Here is a 16,433-nt window from a genome sequence, read left to right on the forward strand (position 1 = left end):
GAATCGAATGGAAATTTATGAAATGTTTTAAAATTTATTCTCAAAGAGAATGCTTCTCTGGACGAGTTATGGAGTAGCCACCGTCTAGTCTACGACATTTGGAAATCAGTGGCGGTATTTTGCCAGAGTGTACCTGAGGAGCTTGGCCCAAAGGGTGTATGTAAATGGCCAGGTCACAGAATCACAGAATGGTTAGGGTTGGAAGGGACCTCTGGAGATCATCTAGTCCAATCCCCTGCCAAAGCAGGTTCACCTACAGCAGGTTGCACAGGGTTGTGCTCAGGCAGATTTTGAATATCTCCAGAGAAGGAGACTCCACAACCTTGCTGGGCAGCCTGTTCCAGTGCTCTGTCACCCTCAAAGTACAGTTTTTCCTCATTTTCAAATGGAACTTCCCATGTTTCAGTTTGTGTCCATTGCCCCTTGTCCTGTTGCTGGGCACCACTGAGAAGAGTCTGTCCCCATCCTCTTGACAACCACCTTTAAGGTATTCGTAAGTATTGATAAGATCCCCTCTCAGTCTTCTCTTCTCCAGGCTAAACAGACCAACCTGTCTCAGCCTTTCCTCTTAAGAGACATGCTCCAGTCCTCTAATCATCTTCGAAGCCCTCCACTGGACTGTCTCCAGTAGTTCCTTGTCTTTCTTGAACTGGGGAGCCCAGAACTGGACACAGTACTCCAGCTGTGTGTACTGGTGCATGGGGTTATTCCTCCCAAGGTGCAGGACCCTACGCTTGCCTTTGTTGAACTTTATAAGGTTCCTCTCTGTCCAGCTCTCTAGTTTGTCCAGGTCTCACTGAATGGCAGCACAGCCTTCTGGTGTATCAGCCACTCCTCCCAGTTTTGTGTCATCAGCAAACTTTCTGAGGGTACACTCTGTCCCTTTGTCCAGGTCATTGATGAATAAATTGAACAAGACTGGACCCAGTACTGACCCCTGGGGAACACTGCTAGCTACAGGCCTCAACTAGACTCTGCCCCACTGATCACAACCCTCTGAGCTCTGCCATTCAGCCAGTTCTCAATCCACCTCACTGTTCACTCATCTAACCCACACGTCCTGAGCTTACCTATGAGGATATTATGGCAGATACTGTCAAAAGCCTTGTTGAAGTCAAGGTAGACAACATCCACTGCTCCCCCCTCATCTATGCAGCCAGTCATCCCATCATAGAAGGCTATCAGATTGGTCAAGTGTGATTTCCCCTTGCTGAATCCATGTTGACTACTCCTGATAACCTTCTTTTCCTCCACATGCTTAGAGATGAGATCCAGGTGAGAAATCTCTTTACAGTGCACCCCTCAAAAAGGTTCAGTTTGTGCAGATGAGTGCCACAAGGCATGCAAGTATTAACTCAGTGAAAACTTAATAGTAGAATATGCAAAATTCATGCCTCACCAGGGATTCAGCCAAGCTTTTCATGCCATGATTATGTGATTTGGCACTCTTACCATGGTACAGCTGATTTCTCAAAAGATTTTGTAAGAGGTGATTTGACAATTGTAAGTCTTATTTACTGAGAAAAGAAATAAGGAACTGCGTGACCGCTTTCCTTCACTTTATCCTGGAACATTTTCTACATTAAAATTAATTGAAGCTGGTGCATTCCTGGGAACACCTGATTTTGATGAATCATTGTTTTCCAGTTTAATCTTTTTCCACTTTCAGCAGTACCCATAACCATGGAAAAAGTCCGTTTTGCACACTGACTTCTTTGAAAGAAACAATATTTGAATAACAAAACTGTGAAGTGAAACAGGAATTTAAATTATCGGTGTGCTTCATTATATAACTATTTCCTGGTTTGTGCTTATAAATGTGAAGACCTACAGTAGAAATAATTTCATCCAAGACTCTGAAATCTACCAGCTACATTTTTAACCTAAAATACACCAGCTGGAGCCTGGCTAGGGCATGGGGCCGTGGTGTTTTATGCTAACCTTCAGTGCTCACTTGAAGTCTGGAGCATGCTGGGGCAAATGCACTGTGTACAAGGGGCTCAGGTTCTTACTTCTGGATTACAATTCCTCACAGTGCTGGGCTGCTGGCTACTCTGGAAGGATGAAGGTGCACTTCAGGCACAGAATATTTACAATGGAGATGCTGACACCGCTGACAACACTGTATGCTTCTCTATATATCTGAAGGCATCGTCTATTGAGTCTCTTCTCTCTTTTTCCGTTTCTGTTAAGCTTGTGGGAAAATCATTTGCATCAACCCAATATATTATAGACATTCTGCTCTAAATACAAACATTGAAGTGCATTATGCCTAATAAAGCAGAAAAAGAAGAATGGAGCAATTCTCATACCTCTGTGAAGGCATTCCGATTTGTCTGTAAGGTAACCTTTACTACTTCAAAAGGGTTAACCACAACTGCTTCTGTCAACCCAGATCCCAAGCCAGCAATGGCAAATGCCTAGGAAAGTTAAAATTTAAGTTAAAATTTAAGTTAAAAACTGAGTAAAATTTTCCATACATCAAATTATGAAACTGAATGATACAATGCGAACTGCAATGTTACAGTAATATAGCAATATTCTATTACTAAACAACTTTAGCCCTTGATTAGATGCTGACAGTTGATGGAGACAATATGACAATAGCCATAAACCACATTCCAAAAAATAAAAAATAAAATGTCATAGCACTGTCAATGAATTCTCTTTTCAGCTGGAAGAAAAAATGTGGTACCATTTTATTATGAAAACATGGAAAAACAATGCCCTCATGTTATCTGTGGGTGGAGTCTGAATAAAACCACAAATGTAAATGCAGTTATGCAACACTGGAAAAAATAAAAACTTGGCACTGAGCATTAAGTATATAACACTAATATATTAACTTAAAAAAATAAAAGAAATGTAAGAAATTCAAATAGTGCAGTACTTAAGCAAATTACACAAGTAGAAGAGAAGTCCTCCTAAGAAAATATCAATCCTGAAAAGGTTTATAGGGCAATAAGTGGCACACATGGAAATGTCAGCATCCTCTGCAAGAATGAATTAACTCCATTTACTTAGAAGCTGATAGTACATTACAGCCATAGAAATGGAGATAATCACTGCTTTGCTTTCCATCACGACACAGCATTTTAAAATGCCTTAATTTGTTTGTGACAGAAAAAATAATATTGAAATACTTAGGTCAATTGAAAACATTTAATTTTTGTGATCATTTTACACATTTATTGCCTCCATTTAACATCTCCAAACTTTGTAGGGGCTGAAAAGAGTCCCAGAACCAAAATACAATATACTGAGTACATTTGCTGAAATTCAAGGAAACCAATGGTAAGGAAAAACAATAGTGAGAAAAATAACTTATGAAATACAGAGGGATTTGAGCAGGGACTCTTGAGAGCTCAAGAAAGAGAAGAATGGTAAGTTAGGAGGGTAATGGCAAGCTCCAGCCTTACTGCCTTTGGAGAGCACTGTATTGCCAACAAATCTGTTTTTCCAGTATGAGACAGGAACATAAGCTATCCCTTTCACCATCAACTTCAGGAATGAAGCCAACAGGAAGATGTTGCTAAAGTATGCATTTCTCTTTTAGCAATAAATGTTGTCTTGATATGAGGTCTGTTGAGGCACCTAGAAGCATTCTGCCTAGCTTAGACCCTCTCAGTCTTTTTCCCTTGCTACCATGGCTATCTTTGGGGCAAAAATGCCTCTATGGTAACACAATTGCACCAAAAATGTCAGAGGTGTCTGATAGTTGCTGCATCTGCTATACGAATCAGAGAAGTTTGTGATCAGCTATTGCCTATTTACAAGTTTCCAGCATATTTTCCCCCAAGAAAAGTGATGGTGTACTATGGAACCTTAAACTCTGTTCTTTCCACTTGCTAGAGAACAAATATCAGCCTCTCTATTTACATCTAGGGAAGAGAAGAGCCTGTTGAAAAAAAAACAGGATAAAATAGGAGATACTGTAAACAACTATAAGGTCAGTGCAATAATTAAGAGGAAGAAGAAATTTGCTTTAAACTAGTTAATATGCTTCCATGACCATTCAGTTGCTGCAATGGAAGGCAAATGTAAATGGCGGTAATACTGTTTGAAAGAGACCTGAAATAATGATAAATCAAATGTTTCCTTTTTTTTTGATGTCATTTTGGTTCACACAGTGTGGAGAGTTATTTGTTCTTACAAGACAAGATTTTACATATTTCCTTCAGTCATCACCAACTTCTCTCGAGAGCCAAAACTATAAAACAAATGCCAATTCAAAGCTCATTTGACCAAGAAAGCTATAATACAGGTCTTCAGGATTTTATTGTTTGATATTTAATAAATAAAGAGGGTATTTATCCTCTTACAGATAATTCACATTTTTAGTCTTGCTTAATGCTCTGATATACTGATAATTATAAGAAAAATGCAGGAGCCTCTACACAGAAAAAAATGTTTAACAAATGCCAAAATAAGTAAACTGGAAGGAAACAACAGATTAAAGCAGAAATATTGAATGAGAACTTACTGAAAATTTTCAAGAAACAAACAGCTTGCTACTTAAAAATGACCTTTAAACAAAACCTTATGATTTCGGGGAAAACTGGCCAGCATCTCCCATAGAAGATATGTGCACCTCTTTTCAAGATTTTTCTGAAAATATTATCAGAATCAGTATGGGGAAACATTAATTACCAAAACTTTTATAGCGTAACCATGAAGATATCGTTTCCTACAGTTGTGATGCCGTTATTGTGAAAACATATATTTACCATTACTTACATTCTTACACCACACAAAGTAGTAATTCTTATAAAAATGTTTTTTTCCAAATGGTATGATAGCAGAATTAATCCCTATATATAAGAATGCAGACAACATAAGTAAACTACATTTTAGCATTAAAACCTTTTTGTGTGTACGTATGTCCTGTATTTCGTTTTTAAAAGTTATGTTATTGAGACGAAATCCTAACTCCACTGATGTATAAGGGAGTTTTGCCATTGACTTCAAAGGAGGTAGCGGTTTCCTATCCTATTATAGTCTTTAGAATAAGACTGAGATCTATATTTTTGTTATAGTTGCACTATGCCTTGCAGAATAGCACTTTGATACCAGGCTGAGGTCTCTAGTTGCTATCGCATGAATAAATAAAAATTGATAATGTTCAACTTTTTTATGTTACTTTGCAAGAACAAAGAATGACAAGCTGCATAGAGACTCTTCCATGGTGACTGTTACTATCCATGTTAACAAATGCTATGACACTGTAGGGAATTATTTTGAAGACATTTGGTATAAAAATTAATGTAACTATCATTTTGATAAATTCTGTTATCAATGTTTTCAAGGGACAAGTCTGTTCTGAAAAACTGTTGGTTGAACTGGCCCCTTTAATTCTGGGCTCCTTCTATGGGAGAAATGGATGGGACTGTTCAGTATACACATACTAAATTAGAACATGAAGTTCTGTATCCATACATACCAGTCCTGGTGGTAAGGATGCATATCCTAGTAGCTTCTTGTATTGTTCGAAGGTGAAAAACTGTAAATAAAAGTTAGACTGAAATTTCATTGAAAAAAATTGAGTTACTTATGTAAATGAGTAAAACCAAACTACAGTGGAGCTTCACTACCTCGTATCCTGAGTAGCTGTGTGCAGTTCTGCAAAATAAACATAAGCCACATTTGTTTCACACTCTCTGTAACAGTGTTAGATGTGCAATAGTAGACAGTCAGGCTTCAGAACTGATTTTATTAGTGTATCATGCATAATAGCAGCATAAGTGCAATTAAAGTAAAGTTTTCTGTAAGAGTTCGCTTACAACTCATAGTTCATGTTTTTAATTTATACGCTTTTCCTCTAGCATCTAACTTTCATCTACTGGTATAATGTAGTAGCAGATACTATCTTTTCTGCCAAGAAATCACCTTCACATCTTTAATATAATATACTGCAATGACTTTCACATTTCTCAGATATTAGTCTACTTCTCATCAGAGAGATGTAATTGGAGATTTTGAAGATGCAAAGTCTTCAGATTTTTATAATCTTTTACTGTCAACAGACACATTTCTTCTAGTTTTTGCTCTTTCCAAATAAATCTTTCACCCAATTGTCTGCTTTCAGTCAGTGGTGCTCAGAAGCTCTGAGCATCTGCGATTCCTTAGAGGATGAGTTTTGAAAGCTGCACTCTCTTGTGTTTGAACTTCAAGAAAGAAATGAGCAGCTCAGTTTCACCAACATGGAGAAAGGCAACCATCTGTAAACTGTTCACTTTGCAGTCTAACAGTTCTTGCCACCCAAATCCATTAATTTTCAGCATACTTCTGGTGAAATGTTCTAAAAATCAAAGTGGAATAAATTAACAGCTTTGTTCTTCTAAGAACAGTGTTCAGAATAACCCTGACTGCACTGAAGTCAGTAGGAAGCTTCCCATTGACATATGCAGGCAGACTTTCACTGCCTATTTCCTTGTCTGTGGACACAAAGTCTAAGATGCATCAGTCAAGGTATACTCTAAAGAAAAGGTATTTGTGACATTTTACGAATTATTGGTAAGATGCCCTCTGAAATACTGCACACAATCCTGGCCACCCTTGTTCTAAAAAGCTGAACTCAGACTACAGCGTATTCAAAACAGGGTTACCAGGACCATAAGGAGAACTTAAAGATTTTTTTAAGAATGAAGACTGAAGGAGAATAAATGCTTGCCTTGTTAAGTCTAGCAAAAGAGAGGCTGCAAGAGCATGAAAAGCAAGGAGAGGAAAGATATGTAACATAAAGTAATTGGGTATTAAAGTAAAAACTACTCATAAATAGAATGTGGCTTGAAATCTGGTGAAGCTTTCTCACAACCAAAGGAGTGGGGTCCTGAAACAGTCTTTCAATAAGAATAATGGGGGAAAAAAACCTTAGTCACTTGTAAGGGAGAGTTTGATAAGTTTATGAAGGAAATTATAGAACAGCAGGGGACTAGACTTGCTGACCTAAGAGATCCTTTCTAGTCCAGTGCTTCTGTGTACAGCGAATCTCCCCCAAACCCATGTTGTTTCAAATTCATATTCTGCAAATATGAGTCAGTCGGCAGCAGCGGCAGCAGCAACAGCAGCGGCAGTGGTGGCAGCGACTGAGGTGAGTGCGGGGCGAGGGCGAGATCGGGCTGTACCGGGCGGTTTTCATACTCTGGGCCCGCCGAGCAGCAGCCCCGAGCTGCTTCCCCCTGGACCCGGAAGTTCCCGGCAACGAATCAGGAGAGGAGGGGGCGTAGCACCACCCCCTGTCGATCGGGTGATAAAGAGCCCCTGGGAGGACAGGGACCAGTCCCCACCGGGGACGGGGTGAGTAAGCAGTGACTCTGTGTGTGTCCCAGGGCAGTCAGTGACTGTGTGTGTGTCCCAGGGCGGGGGAGGCCACAGCCATTTGCAGCTCGTTGGGGAGGGCGTTGACTCCCTCCCAGTGCACAAGGCGAGGAAGGCGCCAAGGAGCTGTGAACCAGGGGTGTCACCAGCAGGTATTTCCCAGCTCAGTGAAAGAACAATGGTCTCCACCCAGCGGAAGAAGACCAAAATGGATGTGGGAACCCAGACAGAGTTCCCACGGAAGGAGGCAATGGTGCAGGTTGCAGGCTGCAGGGAATGCTACAGCGTCTCTGTGGTGACAGGGGGCTGTGTGCGCTGTGAGCAGGTAGATGATCTGCTTGGCCGAGCGGCACAGCTGCAAAGCCAGGTTGAAAGGCTTCAAGCCGAAGTAAAAAGGCTTAGGAGCATTCGGGAGGCTGAAATGGAGATAGACTGGTGGAGCCAGGCTCTGCCCTCCCTGCAACCAAAATGGGAGCACCTGCCGGAGAGCTCCCAGGATTGAGGGACAACTGTACTCTGCCCCTCTCAGGTGGAAAACAATAACCTAGAGGAGAGGAGTGAGTGGAGGCAAGTCTATGGCCATGGCAAAAGGCGAGTGCCCTCCTTGCCTACCTCGCCTCCACAGGTGCCTCTGAGAAATAGATACGAAGCCCTAGTGGAATACAGCTGGTCCAATGGGGATGTGGTGGAGAGGCAACCTATATCAGAGGTCCCACCACAGTCAGAAAAACCTGACAGGCGTATAGCTACCTCCTCCACAAGGAAGAAGAGAAGAGTTTTAGTGGTTGGAGACTCCTTCCTAAAGCGAACTGAGGGCCCAATATGCAGAGCTGACCCCCATCACAGGGAGGTCTGCAGTCTGCCTGGAGCCCGAATCAGGGATATCACCAGGGAACTCCCCAACCTGGTGAAGGCCACAGACTACTACCCCCTGCTGATCTTCCAGACAGGTGGGGAAGAAGCTGCATCCCGTAGTCTGAGGGGGATGAAGAAAGACTACAAGGCCCTAGGACGGCTGGTGAAAGAGTCTGGGGCACAAGTTGTTTTCTCCTCCCTCCTTCCATTTTCAGGTGATGACGTGGGATGGAATAGTAGGATTCTCTCTATAAATGCCTGGCTACGAGACTGGTGCTACAGGCAGGGCTTTGGGTTCTTTGATAATGGCTGGTTTTATAAGACACCAGGTGTGACTGTAATACATGGGAAAGGTTTATGTCGTAGGGGCAAAAGGGTTCTGGGACAGGAATTAGCAGGGCTCATTCGGAGAGCTTTAAACTAGATTCGAAGGGGGATGGGGTAGTAGCTGGGCTTGCACCACTGGGGCAACGCTCTAGTGTTGAGGTAGACCAGGAGGCCTCCCATCCCCCTAGGGTGAAATCGATGTGCTCAGCTCGCTCCCTGAAATGCCTGTACACCAATGCACGCAGCATGGGGAATAAACAGGAGGAGGTGGAAATCCGTGTTCGGTCGGGGGGCTATGATCTAGTGGCAATTACAGAGACTTGGTGGGACACCTTGCATGACTGGAATGTGGTCATGGATGGCTATGTCCTGTTCAGGAAAGACAGGCCACTAAGGAGAGGTGGTGGAGTTGCTCTTTATGTGAGTGAGCAGCTAGAATGTATTGAGTTCTGTCCAGGGGTGGATCAGGAGCGAGTTGAGAGTTTGTGGGTGCGAATTAAGGGGCAGGCTGGCAGGGGTGATACTGTTGTGGGTGTCTATTACAGGCCACCAGATCAGGATGGGGAGGGTGATGAGGCCTTCTACAGGCAGCTGAGAGCAGTCTCTCAATTACAGGGTCTGGTTGTCATGGGGGATTTCAACTACCCTGATATTTGCTGGGAGGCCTACTCAGCCAGCCATCCTCAGTCCAGGAGGTTCTTCCAGTGCATTGATGATAACTTTCTGATGCAAATGGTGGATGAGCCAACTAGGAGAGGAGCATTGCTGGATCTTGTTCTCGCTAACAAGGAGGGTCTGGTTGAAGCAGTGAAGGTTGAGGGCAGCCTTGGTTGTAGTGACCATGAGATGGTAGAGTTCAGGATCTCATGTGGCAGGAACAGAATAGCTAGCAGAATCACAACCCTGGACTTCAGGAGGGCCAACTTTGGCCTTTTCAAGCAATTGCTAGGGGAAATCCCATGGGACAGGGTACTAGAAGGTAAGGGGGCCCAAGATAGTTGGTTAGCATTCAAGGACTGCTTCTTCCGAGCTCAAGATCAGAGCATCCCAGCAGGTAGGAAGTCAAGGAAGGGTACCAGGAGACCTGCATGGTTAAACAGGGAACTGCTGGGCAAACTCAAGTGGAAGAAGAGGGTATACAGATCATGGAAGGAGGGGCTGGCCACTTGGGAGGAATGTCTGGTCTGTTGTCAGAGGATGTAGGGGGGCAACTAGGAAAGCTAAGGCCTCCTTGGAATTAAACCTTGCAAGAGAGGTCAAGGACAACAGAAAGGGCTTCTTCAAATACATTGCATGTAAAACTAACACTAGAGGCAATGTAGGCCCACTGATGAATGAGGTGGGTGCCCTGGAGACAGAGGATAAAAAGAAGGCAGAGTTACTGAATGCCTTCTTTGCCTCTGTCTATGCTGCTGGAGGCTGTCCTGAGGAGCCCCGGACCCCTGAGGCTCCAGAAGAAGTCAGGATAGAGGAGGAATCTGTCTTGGTTGATGAGGGCTGGGTCAGGGACCAATTAAGCAATATGGACATCCATAAATCCATGGGCCCTGATGGGATGCACCCGCGGGTGCTGAGCGAGCTGGCGGAAGTCATTGATAGGCCACTCTCCATCATCTTTGCTAAGTCGTGGGCAACGGGAGAGGTGCCTGAGGACTGGAGGAAAGCGAATGTCACTCCAGTCTTCAAAAAAGGGCAAGAAGGAGGACCCAGGGAACTATAGACCGGTCAGCCTCACCTCCATCCCCGGAAAGGTGATGGAACAATTTGTTCTTGGTGCTGTCTCTAGGCACACCAAGGATAGGGGGATCATTAGGGGCACTCAACATGGCTTCACCAAGGGGAAGTCATGCTTAACCAACTTGATAGCCTTTTATGAGGACGTAACCCGGTGGATAGATGATGGTAAAGCTGTGGATGTGGTCTATCTTGACTTCAGTAAAGCGTTTGACACGGTCTCCCACAGCATCCTCGCAGCTAAACTGAGGAAGTGTGGTCTGGATGATTGGGTAGTGAGGTGGATTGTGAACTGGCTGAAGGAAAGAAGCCAGAGAGTGGTGGTCAATGGGACAGAGTCCAGTTGGAGGCCTGTGTCTAGCAGAGTCCCTCAAGGGTCGGTACTGGGACCAGTATTATTCAATATATTCATTAATGACTTGGATGAGGGAATAGAGTGCACTGTCAGTAAGTTCGCTGATGACACAAAACTGGGAGGAGTGGCTGACACAACGGAAGGCTGCGCAGCCATTCAGAGAGACATGCACAGGCTGGAGAGTTGGGTGGGGAGAAATTTAATGAAATATAACAAGGGCAAGTGTAGAGTCCTGCATCTGGGCAAGAACAACCCCATGTATGAGTACAAGTTGGGGACAGACCTGTTGGAGACCAGCGTAGGGGAAAGGGACCTGGGGGTCCTAGTGGACAGCAGGATGACCATGAACCAGCAGTGTGCCCTTGCGGCCAAGAAGGCCAATGGCATCCTGGGGTGTATTAGAAGGGGTGTGATTAGCAGGTCAAGAGAGGTTCTCCTCCCCCTCTACTCTGCCCTGGTGAGGCCGCATCTGGAATACTGTGTCCAGTTCTGGGTCCCTCAGTTCAAGAAGGACAGGGAACTGCTAGAGAGAGTCCAGCGCAGAGCCACAAAGATGATTAAGGGAGTGGAACATCTCCCTTATGGGGAGAGGCTGAGGGAGCTGGGTCTCTTTAGCTTAGAGAAGAGGAGACTGAGGGGTGACCTCATTAATGTTTATAAATATGTAGAGGGCAAGTGTCATGAGGATGGAGCCAGGCTCTTCTCAGTGACATCCATTGACAGGACAAGGGGCAATGGGTGCAAGCTGGAACACAGGAGGTTCCACTTAAATATGAGGAAAAACTTCTTTACGGTGAGGGTAACCGAACACTGGAACAGGCTGCCCAGAGAGGCTGTGGAGTCTCCTTCTCTGGAGACATTCAAAACCCGCCTGGACGCGTTCCTGTGTGATATGGTCTAGGTAATCCTGCTCCGGCAGGGGGATTGGACTAGATGATCTTTCGAGGTCCCTTCCAATCCCTAACATTCTGTGATTCTGTGATTCTGTGAAATATGTTGCTGAAACCACTGAAAAAGCACTTCAGGCTGATGCCACACAAAACAGTTCTGAGGGCAGTGAAAAACATCTTCTAGCATGAGGAATGAGGATAGCAGAAAATCTTGCAGGTTACAAAGAGTAGTTATCTGAAGTCCAGGTAAAACCAAAGATATTGGAGGTGTTATTCCATTCAGTTTTCACTCACGGTACAACACAAGGTCCATAACTACACCTCTCTGTTTGTGAGTCCTGTAGTCTGTCCAAGAAGTATTCATGACTTTGCATGCAAAAGGAAAGTGGTTTTTACGCGGCACGTCCAGTATTACGGGACTGAACAACAAAGACCTGCCACAGCTTCACCAAGACTGCATCAGCGCAAGTGTATATCTGCTAGAGCAAGAGCTGTCACATCCCTGTACAGCAAAAGTAAATAACTAGAACCTCTGACTTTCCCGTCTGCTTTCCAGAGTTGACCTGTAACACTTGCTTGGTTTAAAGCAAGCTGAATCAAATGAAGGTGGGATCCTCTGAAAGTCTGTGCATTTCGCCCCCACACGTGAGGCTGTGATCCCTCACATGGCACCTGCCTGTGCGTAAGACAATCAAACTGTTTCACCACGAAAGGAAGGTGATGGGAAATGAGGTCAACCGAGATGTGGGAATTGTAAGAAACATAAGGGAATAGAGTCTTTCAGACAAAAGAGAAAGACTGGGTGACCTCAGCCAGAGAAGAGAAACTCAGTCCCTCAGGGCTCTGTTACCACAGACCTATCAGAGCAAAACAGCTTTTCGATAAACCACGTGTACAGGAACATGAGTAATAAGCACCACATTGTCATTTTAACTTGTTTAGAACCCTGTCCTTTGGAAAAGTCAATGACATTTTTCAATCAAGACCTGCTTCAAAAGAAAAGTCACTAGAATCACAACAAAACCATCAGAGAACTGGGTGTCAATGTGTTCATAATGCCACCACATTTAAAGCAGGAGGGAATATGCATACATAATGCAAAATTAGGATGTTAAATTCTGAAAACTGAAGGACTGATACTCTGGCCAGTTTTTATCCTCAGCAGGGATTATTATCTCATTTTGCAGAAAAGGTCCTAGAATCAGGGCCCAGATTTTAACTGCCTTCCAAATAGTGTACAGATTGAACACTAATCTTCCAAACACCCTGCAAATATGTTTAAAGTTGTTGTATGGGCCTTGCCAATAATCAAAAAAGACAGAATTGTTACTTAGACTGTAGGTCTATCTTTTTGGATAACTGAAGATAGTTTATAGGTAAAAGGACATCTCTGAGAAAGTGGCAGTTGTGGGTGGGTGAGTTACTTCACCGAACTAAATTAATTTCTTATTGTGATAAAGTTTGCTTTATTCTCTCTCCAGCATCTTTCTACTCATTGTAACCCTCCTAACCTTTAATGGAATTTCTGGTATTCCTTAATGTTTTCCATAGTGTTACAGATCTGTAAAATCATTGCAATAAAGGCAGAAATATATTACCTAGCAATTTTTTGGTCTTAAAAACATTGCCTTAAAAATCAATAGCTTCCGAGAGGCATAAATAAAGTAACTACTTAATAGTAACTATATTTTATATAATTTTTTAAAGAAAACAAATCAATAGCAATAAAACTCAATATAAATGTTGCTGCATGTACTAGAGTGGCTAGTATACAAACAATTTTGCCAAAAAGTATCTAGCTATATAATATGGATTTATATTATGTACGTCCACCCAAAATGTTTTTAAAAACACAGTGTAATTTGTCTTTTTCTCTACAGTTGTATTAAGTTGATAGCTTTGCACAAAAAAAATCTCAGAATAAATGTATCTAAAACATGCTTTTGTGTATATAATAACCAATATTGTCCATCTGGCAAAGATACACTTTAATTCAAGTTGCACAGAAAATAACCAAAGTACTTACCAGATGTCTCAATAACTCTAAGGTAAAAATATATGCTTGAAACAAGATGTCTGGGAACACATGAACAATATAAATTTGCCCCAAAAGTTCATCTGTTAACCATTGTATTGGCATAATCACTTCTTTCCTCCAAGTTCAATCTAACATAAAGTTATAAACTTTGACTTTCCATCTTCCAGAAATACCAGCTTTCTTTTTAGAAGGGAAATAAAGAGAGAGAAAAAAATAAAAAGCAAGGCAGACATGAGAACGTAGTTGACTAGAAGTGAAGCTGTATCTTCAACACTTAGCTGAACAACTTCATTTTGGTAGCTTTATTTTTATTTGCAAATATCCACACCAGATAAATGTAATATTCCAATAGCACAAGTACATTTCTTCTTAGTACAAAATCTGGCTTGTCCATTCTCTATACACTTTTATGAGAGATAAAAGACACTATAACTAGTAGTTTTCAAAAAAGTTCATTACACATACAAACCAAGGCTGCTGGAACCTAGAAATTGCCTCTCTACTTTTTGTGTTTTCTCAAGTCTAAAAACCATAGGCATGGACATAGTCTTCCTCTAAATCTCACTAGTCAGTTTGGCAATAGACAAAGGACATCTTGGGGCCTGTTAAAATGAGGAAAACTATTAGAATAATAAAAGGTGAAGAGTGAGCCAAAGGAAGCAGTGACTTTTCTGTTGAGATCATATCCAAATAAGGTTAGTGGAAATTTGAGCCAAGCTGGATTCTCTTCAGGTCTAAGCATGGGTACAAACTCCACTTTGGATGTTAGAAATTAGAATCAGAGAACCATAGAATCATAGAATTGTTTAGGTTGGAAAAGACCTTTAATATCATCGAGTTCAACCATATACCTAACACTGCCAAGTCCACCACTAAACCATGTCCCCAAGCACCACACCTACATGTCTTTTAAATACCTCCAGGGATGGTGACTCCACCGCTTCCCTAGGCAGCCTGTTCCAATGTTTGACAACCCTTTCAGTGAAGAAATTTTGCCTAATATCCAATCTAAACCTCCCCTGGTGCAACTTGAGGCTGTTTCTTCTCATCCTATCACTGTTACTTGTGAAAAGAGACCAACACCCACCCTGCGACAACCTCCTTTCAGGTAGTTGTAGAGAGTGATGAGGTCTCCCCTCAGCCTCCTTTTCTCCAGACTAAACAACCCCAGTTCCCTCCGTTGCTCGTCATAAGACTTGTGCTCTAGACCCTTCACCAGCTTCGTTGCCCTTCTGGACATGCTCCAGCACCTCAGTGTCTTTCTTGCAGTGAGGGGCCCAAAACTGAACACAGTATTCAAGGTGCGGCCTCACCAGTGCTGAGTACAGGGGGACAATCACTTCCCTAGTCCTGCTGGCCACGCTATTTCTGATACAAGTGAGGATGCCATTGGCTTTCTTGGCTACCCGGGCACACTGCTGGCTCATATTCAGCTGGCCATCGATCAACTCCCCCAATTCCTTTTCCGCCAGGCAGCTTTCCAGCAACTCTTCCCCAAGCCTGCAGCTGTGTATGGGGTTGTTGTGCCCCAAGTGCAGGACTCAACACTTGGCCTTGCTGAACCTCATGCAGTTGGCCTTGGCCCATCGATCCAGCCTGTCCAGATCCCTCTGCAGAGCCTTCCTACCCTCAAGCAGATCAACGCTCCTGCCCAGCTTGGTGTTGTCTGCGAATTTACTGAGCGTTCACTCGATCCCCTTGTCCAGATCATTGATAAAGATATTAAAGAGAACTGGCCCCAATACTGAGCCCTGGAGAACACCACTTGTGACCTGCCACCAAATGGATTATAACTCCATTCACGACAGCTCTTTGAGCCTGGCCATCCGGACAGTTTTTGATCCAGCAAAGCATACACCCGTCCAAGCCATGAGTAGCCAGTTTCTCCAGGAGAATGCTGTGGGAAATGGTGTCAAAGGCTTTACTAAAGTCTAGGTGGACAACATCCACAGCCTTTCCTTCATCCACTAAGAGGGTCACCTTGTCATAGAAGGAGATCAGGTTAGTCAAGCAGGACCTGCCTTTCATAAACCCATGCTGACTGGGCCTGATCACCTGGTTGTCCCATACGTGCCACATAATGGCACTCAAGATGATCTGCTCCATAACCTTCCCTGGCACCAAAGTCAGACTGACAGGCATATGATGGCATATAACATCTCACATTGAATTGCTTCAGTATGCAAGTTCTTATAAGGATATTACTGTCCTGCCCTATTCTGTCACTTAATTCTTCTAATGTAGAATATAGCTGATGTATCAAGGTAACTTAAAGTCCTCCTGGTGTCCTAGGAACAACACAAAATTTAAAGGAATAGTGTAAAGAATTAAAGAATTCAATGATTTAATTAAAAAATATGTTTAGCTTTAAACCTGATTCTAATGGTTGCAGAAATACTACTGAGCCGTCGCATAAATGGCCAAGAATTAGGCAGAAAGCATCCCACTAAGGGAGCCCCAGTAAGACATTTAACGAGCTGTGAGCTTATGATGTACAACAAGAGGGTGAGAGAAGAGAGTCTGTTTAGCCTGGAGATGAGAAGGCTAAGGGGATCTAATTCCTGTCTTCCACCATCTAAAGGGTCTACAGAAGACAAAGTCAGACTTTCTCAGAGGTCCACAACAGAAGCACGAGAGTCAATATGCAAAAGTTGCAACAGGGGAATTTGGATTGGATATAAGGCAAATTTCTTCACAGTGAAAGCAATTAAGCACTGGAGCAGCAGCACAGAGAAGCTTCAGTCTCCATCCTTGAAGATTTTCAGAACTTGACTAGACAAAGCATCGAGCAACCTGACCTAACCATGAGTTCAGCCCTGCTTTGAGCAGAGGGCTCACCAGATGACCTCCGAAGATCCCTCCCAACTTAAATCTTCCTATGATTCTATAATTATATTGAGTATTGTGGGGTTTAAGC

The 16,433-nt window shown here is 43.0% G+C and overlaps 1 protein-coding gene across 3 annotated transcripts in view; it reads right to left on the bottom strand.

The window, feature by feature from the left end:
• The window catches only part of SLC25A21 (solute carrier family 25 member 21), a 290,692-nt gene that overhangs the window by 18,344 nt on the left and 255,915 nt on the right, over positions 1-16,433 (bottom strand). Inside the window, exons 3-5 of one of the 3 annotated variants that reach the window (XM_068398948.1) lie at positions 13,505-13,696; positions 5,441-5,500; positions 2,313-2,420 (exon numbers count right to left, since the gene is read on the bottom strand). In XM_068398948.1, coding sequence (XP_068255049.1) covers positions 2,313-2,420; positions 5,441-5,500; positions 13,505-13,618 — 282 coding nt within the window. In that variant the 5' untranslated portion in view covers positions 13,619-13,696. The remainder of the gene's footprint in view (positions 1-2,312; positions 2,421-5,440; positions 5,501-13,504; positions 13,697-16,433) is intronic. The other 2 variants (XM_068398950.1, XM_068398947.1) reach the window with 2 other exon arrangements.

Source organism: Nyctibius grandis, chromosome 4, assembly GCF_013368605.1.
Source record: "Nyctibius grandis isolate bNycGra1 chromosome 4, bNycGra1.pri, whole genome shotgun sequence".
Taxonomy (NCBI): Eukaryota; Metazoa; Chordata; class Aves; order Nyctibiiformes; family Nyctibiidae; genus Nyctibius; species Nyctibius grandis.